The sequence below is a fragment of the Penaeus vannamei genome, chromosome 20, assembly GCF_042767895.1.
Source record: "Penaeus vannamei isolate JL-2024 chromosome 20, ASM4276789v1, whole genome shotgun sequence".
NCBI lineage: Eukaryota > Metazoa > Arthropoda > Malacostraca > Decapoda > Penaeidae > Penaeus > Penaeus vannamei.
This window is the reverse complement of record NC_091568.1, coordinates 37,043,075-37,061,191: the sequence shown is the minus strand read 5'-3', so window position 1 is coordinate 37,061,191 and position 18,117 is coordinate 37,043,075. Positions and strand designations below refer to the sequence as shown.

General features: G+C 34.9%; 2 protein-coding genes across 3 annotated transcripts in view; both read right to left on the bottom strand.

Annotated features, from left to right (window-relative positions):
• Window positions 1-17,642, bottom strand: part of LOC113819882 (bifunctional peptidase and arginyl-hydroxylase JMJD5) — a 64,467-nt gene extending 46,825 nt beyond the window's left edge. For both annotated transcript variants that reach the window (XM_070135484.1, XM_070135485.1), the window contains exon 1: window positions 17,344-17,642. The gene's annotated coding sequence lies outside the window, so the exon portion shown is untranslated. The remainder of the gene's footprint in view (window positions 1-17,343) is intronic.
• On the bottom strand, window positions 4,394-5,491 carry schlank (ceramide synthase schlank). Its single transcript, XM_027367332.2, has one exon. It carries the CDS (start codon window positions 5,489-5,491, stop codon window positions 4,394-4,396), a length of 1,098 nt encoding a protein of 365 aa, XP_027223133.1.
• Window positions 17,643-18,117: the final 475 nt, after the last annotated feature.

Here is an 18,117-nt window from a genome sequence, read left to right as displayed (position 1 = left end):
TTGCATTACCCTTTTGTAATCACGCTGATAATTATATTCCACACAGATGAAAAACAATGAAGCAAAAGAAGTTTCAATGGCGGGCAAGATTAAAATCAAAAGAACGTACACCTGAAATCTCATACCAAAGTGAGAATCAACATTGTGAGACGTCTAGGAATGTATCCTATGTATGTATAATTCATGAAAATTAGCTGAAGATAAATACTGATTCACATCACAGGGTAAAAATGTGGCAGCAAATGCAAACATCACTGCACTTCACAACAAGTACACTTTCTTGAGTTTTTACCTATATTTTGTCACATGTACATGTGAAGCCAAAAAATGCAGAAAATAACACATTTACACAGTGTAACTCGGGTTTCTTTGCAATAATATCTTGGTAAGGAGACACAAGCCCCAGGTATGACAGTGAAAAAGTACGCACATTTTCACATCATGAGGCTGTCTTTTTTTTCTTTCTTTTTTCTTCTTACTTAACCTACACTTTGTTACTGTGGAAAATATCAATGCTCAAACAAGGTGAACTTAACAACATGCAATTCACAAATAAATCCACAATGAAAGAAAACAATAATGAAAATCAAAATATTCAAACTGAAGTAAATACAACACACCTCTTGCCCTAATTACTTGGGTATGAGCAAGAGGCAGAAAAAAATGGAAAACCATCATCACAAATCAACGACTTTCAAGACACACCAAGAACTCCATGCAACTGGATGGGTTATCAATATTTTCTTCTCTAATTGAAAATAATTTCTTAAAAAGCCAAAATCTGTCAATCTTTCAAATACTTTAGCAGACCATTTTGTTTTGGATGACCTATTAAAAATTCATTTTGTCTTTGTCATCACTCAAATGCTGAAATTTCTTTTCCATACTTTCCAAAGTTACACATTTCATTACAATGGTTAAGATATACCTACCTAATCAATTTGAAACATGAATTTATCAAAGGAAATTTATACACAAATTTATTGTCACAGAATAAAGGGGTTATTCAATGTTTAACTTATGCCAAAACAATGAGTCTAGCATCTGCGAATGATAACAGTTAGTAAACAAGAAAGGATCTATTCCTACATGTTGGATTTTCCCTTCAGTATACAGCTATCCAGTACTTCAAATAGGATTAAACATTTCTATTGTCTTTACTTTTCATTAAGCAACTTTAAGGAGATAAAAGAATATCAGGAAAGTTGACTCCTAGCTGAAAGCCAAATACTTGAGTGATAAACAAGAGAATGATACTAATAACAGGTCATTTTCCGAAATTCAAACAAAGAATTGCAAAGAAATAAGAGAAAAAAGAGAAAAATAACAATCATTCATTCAACACCTGTATATTTCCTACAGTTACTGCAAAAGATCACAAAGTTCGTATGCAAATGTTAAAATATACGATATGTAACCTCATCTGGACTGACAGAAATCATAATGAATTAAAAATAAGCCTGCAAAACAGCACTCACACACACACACATACACTCAAAACGTTGCAAAACAAACTATCTGGCCATACAGGAAATTTTGTCGTCTCTGTTAATGTTGACTATTGGCCAGTTTGTTAAAACTGTGCAAGGCCCAACCCCATGAATATTCATTATATGGACTTGCATATGCACAGAAATAAAAGCATATCTATCAGTTAAGACATGCATATCTACCGTATAGACAGATAGATAAATGCATATATATATATCTGGCGGAATGATAAATATGCATTTATTTCTATATACAAATATTCATTGGGTCGGACATTGTACAATTTTAACAAACTGGCTGTATTTCTCTGTTTTGGCTGTCATAATCATTACTTCCATTTTTAGAAAAGTTAAACACTTGCAATATGATGATGCCTTGTTGGTACGTAATTTAGTTAAATCAATAAAAGACTTTTACTGCCACATGGAACTTGTGCATACAGCTGGTTGAAAGTTTATAGATTACTTTGTTGTTAATGCATAAGAAAAAAAAATAAACAATTAAAGAAAATCAGAACAAAAACAGTTCTTTCATCAATTCTACTCTGGTTACCAAAGTTGCATCAAAATTTCATTGATGTGTCAAAGTAAGTTAGTGGCAAATGCACTTAATCTTCCATTTGAATAAAACAAATTCTGCAAAGGTGAATGAAAAAAAAAAATCATCAGTTGTATACAATGTGCCAACAAAAATTAACCTAATAATATCTTTGATGTAAAACAGCAACACCTTTAAGAATTTTAACAAATCTCAATTCTAACAATATTGCTCCTCTGTTCCTTCTCTCTATGTCCTCAGGTGGAAAAAATAAAATCTCTCAAATTCAAAAACAAAAAGTAAAGTGCAAACAGAAAAAAAGGCAAAGGTAGTACTGCATAGAAATCAATAATGTTAATGTACTTCAGTCAACATTACAACAAACATGGAATTACAACATGACAGTAATAGATGACAATCATATTGCATCTCAAATGTACAACTAGTAACAAATTCTTTAACATTACAATTTCAACTGGAGACTCTTGCCACGTATTCAGTTTTATCAAAATACCAAATGGATTTAATCTAATTTGATCCATTAAGGCCACATACTGAGATCTTCAATCTTTCTGGTGACTAATCTCCCATAATTTAAGATATATATATATCCTTAGAACCCCATTTGTGTTTTATATCTTATGTGTTTTATATTTCCGTTCCTTTTTTATATGTATGAAGATTTGTTTAGGCCTAACCTACTACTACAATCAGATCATGGATGTCCAAAGTTCCTATCTAAACAATGTCTGTGAATGAAAGTGAGTTAATTACTTCCTCCATCTTAAAAAAATATGAAGCATTTCTTAAACTGTGATCAGTTGAAGTAAAAGAGGGAGAGGTGGAGGAGGAGGGAAAAGACCGAGGGGGGGGATGGGGTGGAAGGGAAAAGAGGAAGGGGAAGTGGGGGAAGAGAGGGAAGAAGCAGAAGGAGGAGGGAAGAGGAAGAGGAGAAGGAAGAACAAAGGGGGGAAGAGGAAGAGGAGGAGGAACAACAAAGGGGGAAGGGGAAGAGGAGGAGGAAGAACAGAGAGGGTATATATGAATAGGAAGAGGGAAAGAAGTAGGAAAAAGAGGCGGAGGAAGTAGAGGTAGAGATAGGAGGTAGAAACAGAGAACATCCTTCCTTTATAAAAATAAGCTAGTAGCTTGAGGTTCACTTGGGCAATGTTCTTCTATCTCAACAACTTTACCCTCTAGTTCACCTGGGTTTATTTTTGTGATCAAAACAATTGCACTAAGTTCACTGGTCCCAAGTTCACTCCCTAAAAAACTGCTTGGCAATCGTCAGGAGTTTCTGGTTTCTCAGACAAAGTAATCCTTCCAACTATCACACTACCTAAGCTTCTCTGTTTGCTGTAGGAATAAATCTGCAACTTCTCAAAAGTGTCTTTTTTCTTCAAAAGTTGTGTCGTTCATGTGTGAAATTATGTCTTTTAAAAAGGACTTCTGATTGCATCTATAACTTGTGGGAAGATAAAAAATAGCAGATGACTGTAACCAACAGCTGCATCACAGTGGTAAAATATAATTGCTTTAATCAACCAGTTCTTATTCAATGAACATTCTTGTCTTTGCTAATGCATTCAGTGCACTGAAAGAATAACCAGTTGATCAACTTTATATCATGCAATTTGTGACAAATATCTTAAAGGAAGCCTTCAGCAACCTCATGCTATATATTGGTATCTGTTATATCAGAAACTTCTTCAACCCAATTTATGAAACCGGGAATCATACCTACAATTTACCTATAATTTTCTCTGTGTGATTTATGAAAGGCACTTTAACAAATTCGAGATTACAACTTTCCCTTGCTTGGTGAATGAGATTCCTCAGATATACACATATACATACATTCAATTTCCTTATGTACTACTGAAGTGCCTTCATAATCCACCATAGCTAATCCTCCTTTTTCAAAAAATATCTATATGTATTCATAAATAAATTAGGTATCTACTTTCTATTCTTTTCCTACTTGTCTACATACCCATATTATTCAACCCAAAGTGGAAATAGTGAGACTATACCAACACTTTTTAGAAATTGTATTATATGACGCCTTCAAACATGTGTATGTAGCATAATGTGAAATTTGCCATGTGACTATCATCAATAAAAATATTTTGATAGATATCAATGTCATTCTACTGAGAATCCTACAGATGTAAAAACATATCCATAAAATATATTAGTGACCAGTATTTCAGTATAAACTTCATTACAAATTTTTCAACTCGTTATTTGCATATATGACAATTATGCCTCATTCGAAGGATGAGATGCAAATCAAACGAAATCTTACATAATTTGACAGGTTTGATTATGGCCCACTTTACTTGTAATTTCCTATCTCAGCTGCTTAATTCTGTTTCTTCTCTTCTCCATTGTCTTCAGACACTTCTGAAGGATCTGAGGATGATCGGTTGTCTTCAACATTGCCCTTGCTAATTGTTGTTGCTATGATGCGCAAAATCAAGTATGTCCAATAAATATGCAACAACAAAAGAGCAATGAGTAGAGAGTTAAATATATAATAAGCAGGGAACATGGGCAAAATTGTTGGTGCTTCAATGGCAGTGCTGTATACAATCCAGAGTGGGTATATACCAACACGTGTAATGATCCACAAAATAGCAAAGATGGCAAAGACTGCATCACAGAAAGCTTTGTGCCCTGAATAGATGCTCATTTTTGCCAACTGGAGGGGGATATCAGCACAGTCATGGACAATGAGAACTAGCGTTCCAATTCTCGTTAGGTTGCAGGTCCAAGAGAAAGTGATGAGTGCAATGGTGACCATGTGGTGGATAAACATCTGCCAAAAATCTTTGCGCTTGGCTTCAAAGAAATGTGTAAAGGTCATGGACCAATAGAAGGAGAGGGATATCATGTAGTACCACCAGACATCAATATCAACACTGTGGTTAGGGTATTCGTACCAACAATTGCGGATATCCCAAAGCCAAGACTTATCTGACATCACATATAAGCCATAGAAAAAGATGAAGGTATAATATGTACACTGCCAGGCACACTCCATAAACTTGGTGAACTTATTGACACGAGTCATGGCTTGCCTCTGCCGTAACCATCTTTCTACTTTGCGTTCTGTCCACTGCAATTGTTTTGCACATTGACAAATTTCATTTTCTGGTGGTTGTTTTTTGCTTCGAAGGAACAATTGTTCTAGAGTCTCATTAGGCACCACAGGACGAGGCTTTACATCTCTCAGGCCTACTGCCAGAGCTATATGTCGATAGACAAGCTTATTGAGCACCAAAAAACGGAGGCCAATTGCCAAAAATGCCATGAAAATTGGATACGTCCACAGATCACTCCAGTTAGCATAGCGAATCTTCTCGTTGGGCACGAGGTCTTCCCAGCTGTAGTTCGGGGGCAGCCACACATCAGGGTTCCAGAACCAGCTCGAAAACTTGTGCCACATCCACGCAGCCATCCTGAGGACAAGAAACGCCATCACCAATCCATGTCATCACGAATTCTTCATCATTTTCAGGCAAAAGATGGGATGATCAACACCGAGAAGAAGAAGAATCTTGTAATAATGAAGAGCAGAGCAGAATGAAGGTGTTTTACACTACAAGTCTTTTTCCCTTAAAGTCCAACTCCAAATACCATTACAACAATAATTTAAAAGGAAGAATTCTAAGTTTTGGTGCTCATGTTAGTGCTGGACTACAGATCCACTGAGCAATTATGTTTGATCTACAATGTGCTTTCACTGAAAATGAGGATTCTAAATCAAAGTGCAATTACTAGACTGGGGTGCTTGGAAACAATTCCCCCCCAAAACTACAAAAGTAATTAGGAACAAAATGAATTCATCACAAAAATAAGTAATTAGGAACAAAATGAATTCATCACAAAAATATCCCAGTCTTGACAAATTTGTACTTACTGACTGACACACTCCAAGGATCCTGTCATGCAAAGCTTAAACCAAAGACCCAGGAGAGACCAGCTTACCTAACTGTCACTATTACCACAGTGGCTGATTTGGTAACCCCATATTTAGGCACTATGTGGTTAATGCCCTGATTAGATTAGAGGTATTACTAATGTAATTTCAAATGTGAAACAAACATTCCTGAATATTAATCTTATCTGAGTCATCATTCAATTTTCTTTTCCTAACTTAAATAAAACATGCTTTTTTCCAAATAAAATAATTGCAATGTACTACATATGACTTCAACAAAGCTTTCTACACAGTTTTATCATTCCAAGGAGATGAGTCAATATGTTTAGCTTCTCCAAATTAAGTAATGCCCTTTAAACATATATGCTAATATCAGGTCACTGTTAAAAACTTACAGCATTATGCTAATAACTTTTCCTTGTGTTATCTTTGTGCTTTTATCTTAATTTTGGGAGTCTATCAAATGATCCGTTATGAAAAATGAACGTCCTCTAAGCCTTTGTTCTGTTTCACCTTCTCTCTCTGTGAAGACTAAACACTGTAAAGATGAGAAGTATAAAAGAAAGTTTACAAGAACAAGATGATGAAAAAGTCTAGCCAGATTTTTTTTCTCTCTCTCTGTCTCTCAGGGAATTGTTCAAGACCATTTACAATTCCTAATGACCATTTAGCAAAACAGGGACTAGATTGTTTACCTATAAAAATCTTTTTACTTAGTGTCACTTATAATCAATATCAAATATTCTATTAATAGCAAATACAGCTGTCAGCCAAATTTTGCTAAATCACTGGGTCTGTGGTGAAAGTGTCAAAGGTAAGCGCCCTCCTCTTTCACTGTGGAAAAAGCAAGAGCACTTTTTTATCTATAAATTTCTTTATATATCCACACATAGAATATATAAATGTTCAGTTTTGTATCATATTCTACATATATACACAAATGTGATACATAAAATAACAAATTTACAAAATACATATCTATGACCTTAAAGGAAATAACAGCATGCAGGAAGAGCCCATATTTTAGTACAAAAATGTAGGAGTTTATAAATCAAAAAGTATATAAAATCTAATATTCTACTACATAATACAGAATATGATATAGTTTATCATCTCATTGGTATAAAGGAGAAAAAAATACTCAATGTTATTACTAATGACATTAGTAATTATTTTAAAATCTTACAATTCTACAAATCAGCAGTTTAAACTGTAGTAACAAGTTGTAGTTACATTTTTCAACCAATTCATTAATGATTGCATATGTTGTATCAATAATCATATAGATAATCTAATGCATGATCTAAATTTTGTTAGTGATACAAGTTTCCTGTGAATTAATTGTAAATATCAGACTTATCAGTCCTAATGACATTATTTTTTTTTAATGAGTAGAGTTACAATAACAAACAATTTAGTACTATCTGTATCTTAACATTTGGTAAATCTTCATCTGTTATATAACTGATATAGCTATTAGCCTTTCTAAGCTTAAGATAAGCAAGTTGGGGTACACTGTAAATAATTATTATCTAGTGTGCAACTATGTGTATTTGCTTATTACAAATGCCCAATGAAAAGACAGCAATACACCACATATACAACCTCCATTTTCATATCAACACCTATCACAGGTAAAAATAATTATTACAACATTTAAGACTTGTACAGACCTACCATTAAACTACTGCTAACCCTTTAACTGTGTCCATCACCAATTGATGACTTGAGCCAAAAAGTGTCAAACCATTCTCATCATTAATTGACAACCAACTTTTCTTGTCTTCAATTTACATGATCATGCAGTAAAGATCCCTTTAGCTATCACCAAGAAATCTCGTAGATTGTATAAAAGGCATGATGTGTGCCTAAGTTGGCTCGCTGTACATCTAGTATGGAGGACTACCCTTTGTTCTTTGATGGAACCCCTCCCATATCCTATTTGATATGTGTATATGTATATATGTATACATGTATATATGTATACATGTGTATATATATATATATATATATATATATATATATATATATATATATATATATATATATATATATATATATATATATATATATATATATACACACACACACACACACAAAGTAAATAATGCAAATGAAGGAAACTGTAATGCTGAACAAAGGAAAACATCTGAGAATTCCTTGTCTATCTTCAATGTTTATTCTTTGTGACCATGAGTCCAGCACCTTTGACAACAATCTAATGGTTAATGGTTAGAAGCAAATAAATGTGCTAGACATCTAAGGTCATATAGCACTATAGGAAGGTACCGTAAAGGGTGGCGACAGGTGATAGTTGCTATGTGTCAACTAACTATAGTAATAGGTATTTGACACATACTTAGGGATATATATTCCATTTTATATATATACATACATACATACATATAGTAGTGTGTGTATAAGATATATATATACAGATAGATAGACAGATAGAAATACGTTAGTAGATCTATGACAGAATGAATAATCCCTCAATGCAAAGTATACAATTAAGGTTTCAAGTTTTTACAATTTTGATAGAGACTATCAAAATGTTAATCACTACATGTTGGAATTATTTGTTCCCTCTTGCATTATGTCCCATCTGTTATAACAACTCTTGTAGGGTTTTCATTCACACTCCTGATCATTAAAATTGTCCATCTGTTATATCAACAGACTTTGCAATTCTAAGATTATCATAAAAAAAAAGACATTATTTCACATAACTAGTACAGTCTACAATTTTCAAAATCACATAATTGGAACTGCAAATGTAAACAACTTTGTACTTAAGATTAAATAAAAAAAAGAAAGAAAAACATTAAATTATATAATAACCTTTAAACAGTCTGCTGGTTACAGTTTTCAATTTACTATTGTAAGGGAATTTAAAGAAGTGTACAGATTTTTTCTTCTTTTATTTTTTAGATTCATCTCCTTAAACTCTTATTTATGATGGTATCCTTAATTCTTGTAGTCATTCTATGGCACTTTTTTAAACTACCTTGACCCTATCCATTTATTACCTTCTGTCACATGCCAGTGACTAATGTCTGGAAGACAGTCTGACACCTGACAGGCGAACCGCCCTTAAAACACATGCAGTTTGAAACATGTTTCTCCCGCCGCTAGCTAAACACTCCCTCCTGTGGCCTGCATAATGCTTGTGTAGAATTCCATGTCTCTGACAAAATTAAACGTACTTCCGCAAGCTTAGTTCTGTTACAACCGGCAATTGGGGGCAATTTAAATGCAGCAGTTAACCCCTCATGTAGTAGAGCCCTTTGCCCATGTATCAGGTAAGATTAATTTTCAGATATCTAGTTTATTACTTTACTTTAGATTTTTTTTTTTTTTTTTTTTTTTAACAACTCGTAATCTTTCATTTCAGGAAAAAATAATACTATGGTGATTATTCTGACTGCACCATTTGATGACTTTGTGTACTTAAGAATAAGAACTGGAAAACATAAGATTCATTAAGTACAACTATGTCAAGTATTACTGTCTTTGCAAACTATAATCTGTACAAGTGAATATCATATAATATATCTGAGTGTAAACCAAAACCATAACAATGAAATGGAATGAACACATATACATACAACTCAATTTAAGAGATTATGCTGTTGGGATTTAAAACTTTAGTCAGTTACTAAGTGAAGCCAGTATAATCTCCAGTGCAAAAAGAATGTGATCATCTTTTAACCACTCAGTTGTGGGCACAGCTACAGCCATCATGATGTAATCAGAGCGGTAGGCCAGTTAATTGGAGCACAAACTCTGCTGAAAGACTAAACAAATGCATAATAATAATTAAGTCAGAGAAAATTTTGGCTGCATCATGATAAAGAGTTAACCCCTACAATCTTATTCATCATAATCATGCTAGCCCAATCAAAACAGGCATCTTTTTTTTTTATTATACAATATGATCCATGAAAATATTTAGCTTAATGGGCAGGTGAGGTGAACATGCCGTCAAGCAAAAATTTGGGAAAGATTTTCCACTGAAGGCCAGGGTGACGGGACTGTACCATCTGTGAGCCATAGCTAGAAGAGCACCAGGAAGGACAATATTTCCATGCTCAGGATCCTATTCCTGACTGGCTGGGCAGGTTGTATTACAAAAATTTGTAAAAGAAAAAAAAATAATAATAATAAATAAATAAATAAATAAATAAATAAATAAAAATAACAATGTTTTTGTTATATCTATTACTGCACTGCATTATGGACTACCTTGTGAGAAGATGTGGAGTCTGTGCAAAGAAAGGAATATACTGGCATCTGGATAAAAAATCAAATAACAAATATAGAAATAGAAAATGGCAAGCTGAAAATGTTTATCCAGAAAGAGAGAAAGTAACATTGCAAAGGGGAGGCATGGAGTCTCGTCAACACACACAAATGTTTGCATGCACCCAGCGTACAAGCTGCACAACCACCAGAGTGGCCGCTCAAGTACGCCTAATGCCCTTTTTGGGGGGCACACATGGGCTCTGAAGCATCCAGATCTAGGTGGTTAGAGACAGATGTTTTGTCACCTAATATATTTGGTTCTGTCTGACTTGTTTCCTCCAGCCCCTCTAATAACACCCATATACCCCCATTCCTCCTCTCCCTAAGAAAATAACACTTGTTCACCAAATCTTTCTTCTTGTAAATGGCACCTCATCTGTGTAAAGTAGTAATTCTGGCACATTATGGCATAATTCATCCAGCCAAACTTCCTGGTATATCATATAATCTTCATATAATCTTTATATTTGAAAACCCAGGTTTATGATAATCTATCTTTATTTTCATATACAAACACAGAGCACTTTCAATAGCTTTTCCAACTTTCCATAAAAAAAATAAAAAAAAAATCACTGAATGCCACAGTTTTGAACACAGGGCTTTAGAGAGTGAAAGCAACTGACAAGATTGAATCTACTATATATGCAAGTTACTTTTATTTATTTTCAATTGAAAATTATATCAAGAGCCCAAATTTGGTGGTAGTAAAAAAAAAAATAATAATAAATAAAAAAGAATAAAAAAAATAAAGCTTTCTTCTTAATCCACTGACCCACGTAAAAAATTTGGTAACTAGGCCATTAACACAGGGTTATTGGCCCACATCGTCAGTTTCCCATTTGCACCTTGCTCATTTGTAGTTTGCAGGCAACAGGTGGTGCTTAAAAGCTCATTTTTGATATCCTACAAATAAATAAATAAATTTGAAAATGGTTTACCCTCGTTTTAGGAGCTCTTGCCTAAAATTTGACTTTACAAATGATGCCACTAATACCAGACAGAAATAAGCTTCCTCTGATGAGCCAATGGCACAAAAATGGTCATGATGCAATGCCACATGCTACCTGGTCCACAACAGCCATGGCATGTATGCACATGCCACCCAGCAGGAAGGGGTTAAGATTATTGTGTCAGCTTTTAAAAATCACAACAATTTACTAGATTAACCTTTCTCTACATAAAATGTACCTAAATAAATTACAAGTGAACATGATTATTCCTTCTAGTATTTCTGAGAAAATATTTTATCAAGAGAGAATGGTTTGCATGTGATCATGCCTTTCTTTCAATTCAGATTAGTAAATCTGGAAATAAGGGTCCCTTGGAGACAGGAAAAAGCTACTGTAATGACACTACTGAACACACTATTAGCTCTAGGAATGACAAAGAAATTAGGAGTAAAACCACAATTGTCTGTCAAAGATATATTTGCCATAATTTGAGGAATTAGCGTGACCTCCATGCTTTAGGCACTCCAGCAGATGGACAACGAACTGCTGCTCTCTAAACTTCAGTACTTTTATAAACATTAAATAATCAATAATCCTTGAAACTAGAACTGCACTGCTACACACTCAAGTTACATCATGACATCTAAGGCTTCAGGTCAAATTAAAATCCAACACATATTCTGCAAAAGAGGGCGTGAGCTACTTTCATATCAGATGGCAGATCACCAAGATGGTCTATATAAGCTCCATCTTGCCAGAATAAATGTTTGCTGTTTGTCAATTAAGTGCCAAAGACATGGAAACCACAGCAAAACCTTTAGCCACTGCAGGCATTGCTATGAGAAGCAAATGTGGATTTACTTTAAGATTGATTTCTTTAGCTATTATTATTGTTCTGTTTTCTTTAACCCATTCTGTATGGGATTTCCCTGCTCCATACTGAGCCATGCACTAGACTTTGCACACAGTCAGTTACTCAAGGGAAAAATAAGGAGTGTAGGAAACATACATTTATCACATTTTCTATGCCCTTGGCTGCATATACATAATGAGGAAACGAGACTAAAAAGAGACTTAAAGCCTAATACTGTTAAGCTGTCATGAATTCAGTAAGGGTATAAAAAAGTGAAGTGCTGAGCATAAACAACTTAATCCACTTGTGCCACTATAAGGGGCAAATCCTCCTAGAAAAGGACAAAAATAAGTAAATGAGGCTTAATCTCACCCCATCATCTCCAAATGATACCTTCCCTCCTAGGGAGAACATGTAACCCTTGCTGCATTGCCTAAAGCTAACTAAAACCACTATAAATGTACTTCATGAAGAATCCACTGTTAAAACTTCTATTGATTTTAAAATGCAGACTGGGTCTACTAGAACAGAATGGAAGCACAAAAACCTTATGGGCTAGTATAATCAAATAGTAATTTCAATCCACTCCAAATATACTTGGAAGTTTTACCTAGACAATAAAATTGTATGAGCGAAATTGTCACTATAATTGTAGTCTACTATTTTCTACCAATTCTTTTTCAAATACATTTTCCTTTTCAATTTGGGGGAAAAAAAAAAATAATAAAATAAAAAATAATATATATATATATATATATATATATATATATATATATATATATATATATATATATATATATATATATATATATATATATATATATATATGTATATGTATATGTATATGCACACACACACACACACACACACATCATGATTGAAAAGGGTTAACCCAGAGGAAATTGAATTTTAGTATAGAAACAGGGAACGCTACTAAAATGGAAGAATTACATGTAGGCTAATCAACGACAAATGTAAATCACAAAACAACACTTGAATTTATCAATACTTAAAAATCATTAAAAAATAAAGGTTGTGTAATTCATGGACTGGAGTCAAACAGCTGGTTTGTTAAACATTCATTATATGGACATGCATATACACAGAAATAAATGAATCTCTCAGTCAAGACATGCATGCCTACCATACAGATTTATAAATAAATGTACATCTATCATAGAGACAGACAGATATGGATTCATTTCTGTGTATATAACTATGTATACTCATTGGGTCAGGCCTCACACAGTTTTAACAAACTGGCCAAAAGTCACCATGTGCCTACCACAATTAAGTCCAGCATTCCCTCAACCAACTAGTAATAAACAACTTTCTTGCGCAGTAGCCCTATATAAACTCTTTACGCAGGTAGGTCATAAAGTCACTCGTCACTGTCACTGTCAAATTTCATCACAATACACCAAGATGGGTATTTTAAAATTATTCACAATACACTAAGATGGGTATCTTTAAATTATACAATCTATTTATCTATCTATACATACATTTGTGCATACTTACTCCCCACCCCCCCATTATAAATACTTTTAAATCATACATGTCATGCTTGAGCAACCATCTCTCGAAAAATTTGTCAAATCTGTATCACAGAACTCATTGCAGCTTTCTGAAGGAGAGTTTGTTGACAGCATTAATTGCATTTCCAAATTCTTTCACAATTTTCCGGTGAAAGAACTCCTAATGAAAGTTTTACAATCTCAGGGACAATACTAAATTCAGTGTAGTACCATAACCATATTATAGTGAGGTAGTTAATTTTTTTGTTCATATGGGATTTTTTTGTACCTTTCAAGTGGGATAAATTCATTCACACAGTGCCAGGTCAAATCATCTATGAATGAACTTTAGATTTTTTTTCACCCCCCATCTAAGATATGATTCTTGGTTTACTCTTTGGTATAGTTTTAGTTTCCACAGACATGTAGTAAAATTCATCATCTGACTGTAATGGATATAATGACTGGAAATAAGACTATTCCACCAATGGTATTAATAACCTTCACAAGTAGATAAAAAGAAAGTTGTGCAACACATTGCACTTTGTATGTACATATATATATATATATATATATATATATATATATATATATATATATATATATATATATATATATATATATATATATATATATATACACTCACTAATATAGGAAATACTCTGCATAGGCCAAAAATAAAAATGTAAATGAAGGTATTCCCTGATAGGAAAATAAAACAATCAGGTGCGGGTATGAGGGTGAATCCCCCGGGTTACGAAGGTTTTTGGTTCATTAGGCGATGTTTGTTCCAGGGGAAGCTGGAATAATAGGGACCTAGGCTTAGAGATGTATAGTGACTTCATACAATAACAATAATTTCTTTTATATCATTTGCAATGGAAAATAAGATTCCTGCTTATAGAAGCATTGATAATTGAAAAAAGGAATAATAATTGTAAGAGTGGATATCTATTTCAAACTAAAAAATCACTCACTTTAAAATGCCCCTTATCAGCATTTTCACCCATATCTTCCCACCCCCAACTGCCAGTTCCCTTCAGGTACCCTTAGGCTGTCGGTTGTTGTTTGGCTTAAGGTGCGGTTCAGCTACCTTTGTCTTCTAGGACTTGACTTTTTTCCAAGTGCCCAGCCAGGAGTAGTGATTCAGTGGCGAAAAAAGTGCCGTATCAGACCACACTTGGCTCTTGCTTGAGTAACATCGCATAGTACTTCTCATTTGAGGAACACAGAGCACAAGGACTTATTCCCTGTTTTTGCCGTAGTTGTGAATTTCATGATGAAGGAGAATAGACACCAATTTACTGATTTAAAACAAATGCTTGTCTAGCGGGAATTCAACGCGAGTGTACAGCCTCAGTTTCAAATCAGCTATTTCTTGTTTATTTGTTTTTGGTAATAAAAAACAAATTTTGTGATAATTAACACAATATTTTATACGAAATCTCCAATATAACTTCTGCTGATTTTATAAATACTTAAAGATTTTGACATTTCCTTTAAGGGAATTTAATACAATAGTTTTTAACTGCACCCTAGAAAGCCCTGAGATACCCTGAGATAAGAAAAAGACCACTCTTCACCTTGGTATGTACGGCAAGATGTACCTGCAACTCTGGAGCACCAAGTGGAAACAGGTTGTGGGTGGTGTTTTTGCAATATTTTTCCTTTATTTCAAGTGCTTCTGTTCATGTCTACAGATCATTTCTTGTACCAACAACTGCCACATTTTCTTCTCTATATGACAATCAATTTCAATTAGCTTAAGCTTAGTACATCTATATAGTAAAGATTAACCCAGATGACATGACCATCATGTCATGAAAAAATCTGGCTTGAATGGCGTGTGACGTGAACATACTGTCTTGGGAAAATTTGGCTCTAGGGTACGGAGACACGAATTTGCCATTGTGAGCATTTTTCCTGAAGGCCGGTGTGATGCAAATAAAATCAACACGAGTGTACAAAATTCTTGGAGAGTGATAAGACTCATTTGGCATGTAGGAAGGGGTCTTTACATAATTGCCATTGATAAACGAGTTGAATGTACAGTCAGTGAGCAATGACTAGAAGAGTGCCAGCTCCTAGGAGGACATTATCTCTATGCTCAGGATCTTGTTCCTAGCCACTGTAACTGGCACTATAGGATATATTATAGAAAATTGAATATCATGAGAAAAAAATAAAAATAAATAAATAAATAAATAAATAAATAAATATGAACACTGCAAAAATACAATGCAAAGGGGAGGCAAAGAGTTTGTCACTGCACACAAGTGTTTGCGTGCACCCAGCCTATAAGCTGCACACCCATCACAGTGGCCAATCAAGTAAGCCTAATACCCGTATATTGGGCCATGTGATGGTAGTGAAGCATATGGATCTACTGGGTTAACCAATAAACGAAAAACAAAATCCAACATCCTCCTGAATTACCTTGACTATTATGCGAGATTTAGCCATTTTATCTTTACTATGCATTGCTTATCATACATTTTACAGCTGTCCATAACAGTTATAAGAGTAATATACAAGTTCTTACATTCTGGGCAACACTGGGTAATTTTTCGGAATACCGTCGCAAAACCAATTCTGACGATTTTGGTATTAGTGAATTCCTCTCCCTCTCTACTAACCAAATAACGGAAATATCCCCATTAACGACAATCTTGGGCCCTAATAGCAGCGGAGGGGATGAAAAGTACCAGAGTAAAATATGAATAACATACACTGAATCTTGTCATTATACAGTCTTATGCTGCGGGTTGTGGTGCTCTATCATGCTGTATATACATGGAGGATTCTTTGCTGTCCACGGAGGGGGTTACAGGGCAGTAGTATCCCTAATGGGGGGTGGGGAGCTTTGAAGGGGTACAACCCACTGCATTTGAATATATTGACCAATTCTTCTGTAAATTATTCATAATTTACCCTGCAGTCTCCCTAGTGCCATTCATGCCCTCCCAAGATTGTTGGTACGGAAGGGGTGGGAGGTGGGAGGGGGGGGGTCCTCAACATAATTTCAAAATATTTGGAAAAGAGAGAGGAATCCATCAATACAAAAATTCAGTTTAGCGAATGTATTCCAAAATATTAGCGGACCGAGTAATTATCTGGAATATAACTACATAGAGTTACTGAAAAAATAAAGAACTTGTAACAGAAGTGCCTAACTCAGATATGAAATTGGGTACCACCAACTGCTGTGGCATAGGCAAATGCACACCACAATGTTCCAACAAAATTGAGTTAACAGACATCACTGGTGTTTCCCTGACCAATAGGGAACCAAACCATGTTGAACGTTTAAAGAACATAACCTGTGAGAATTTAACGTTTTACAGTAACCAATAACCTTGTATCACGGGAAAAATCAAGTTCAACGAAAATCAAAACAAAACACGAATGCAAGTCCCCAAAACGTCAAGAGAACTTTTAAATGTAAACTAAGTTAGTAATGCGACTGAATGTAACCACCTCTTGGTTCCTGGACTCCTTCCTCCCAAAGCAAAGGCCTGACTGCCTGGGGAAAGCTTGGTCGCCCACCGCCCAATGGGATAAGCCTAAACTAAAGAAACAAATAACGGTACATTATTAAACAACTTCCACTCTTCGAACTCGCTACTTTCGTTTTCCCTCCAATAAAAATTTCCTCCCCTTGTGTTACTTCATCATACATTCACAATAAGCTCTCTAATACACCCAGAGTCTTTCTTCTACCAAAGAATAGAAAAAGCGACCTACCTGGAGCGGCCAGGAATAAAATAAGACGAGGTGGTCACGCGTTCGTCGCCTCGGCCTCCGCCTCCGTGCTCATCCCTAACAAGCGACCATTCACTCCCGGTGGATTCCTACATGGGATGCTAGGAAACCCTTAATTGTGATCTAATGAATACTTAGCGTTTATATTCCCTTGGTGGTTTGTTAAAAGCTACTTTTCAAAAAATAAGCCACAAAGTCCCAATGGACAATCGGATATGAAATGAATGTAATACTTTCCAGGATGACACAGTAATTTTCGATTTCTAAGCGACCCAGTGACAAACGTTCGGTCACATGCCGTGACGCGGGCACCGTCTATCAATCGATTTGATATCTATAATGAGTTGTTACCGCTTTGCATACATGAGTCTGCATATTTAAGCAGCGTGTTACTTCCTATCGTGTTAGGTTGCCATGTATAAGCTTGGGGATGATTGACTAGACTCGCACTGCATATTTTAGCAAAGTTTCGAACACGTGCATAACATACTGCACAATACAGTCAAATCCATGGTTGCCAAGGACAGTAAACAACAACCAGACATACACAATAAATCATTTAGAATAACTGACTGTTCAAATGTCAGACGCGCCCCCAATCGACCAGCGGAACCTATAACCACAACTTTCCGTTATGCCAAGGGAGGGAATTCATTTAGCCTAAGGGTAAAGGACAAGGATGGGATGGAGGGACCGACTTCTGAGATATTTGTTATGCGGTGTTTGTGCGTGTTTTCTCTAAATGCCAGGAGGCAG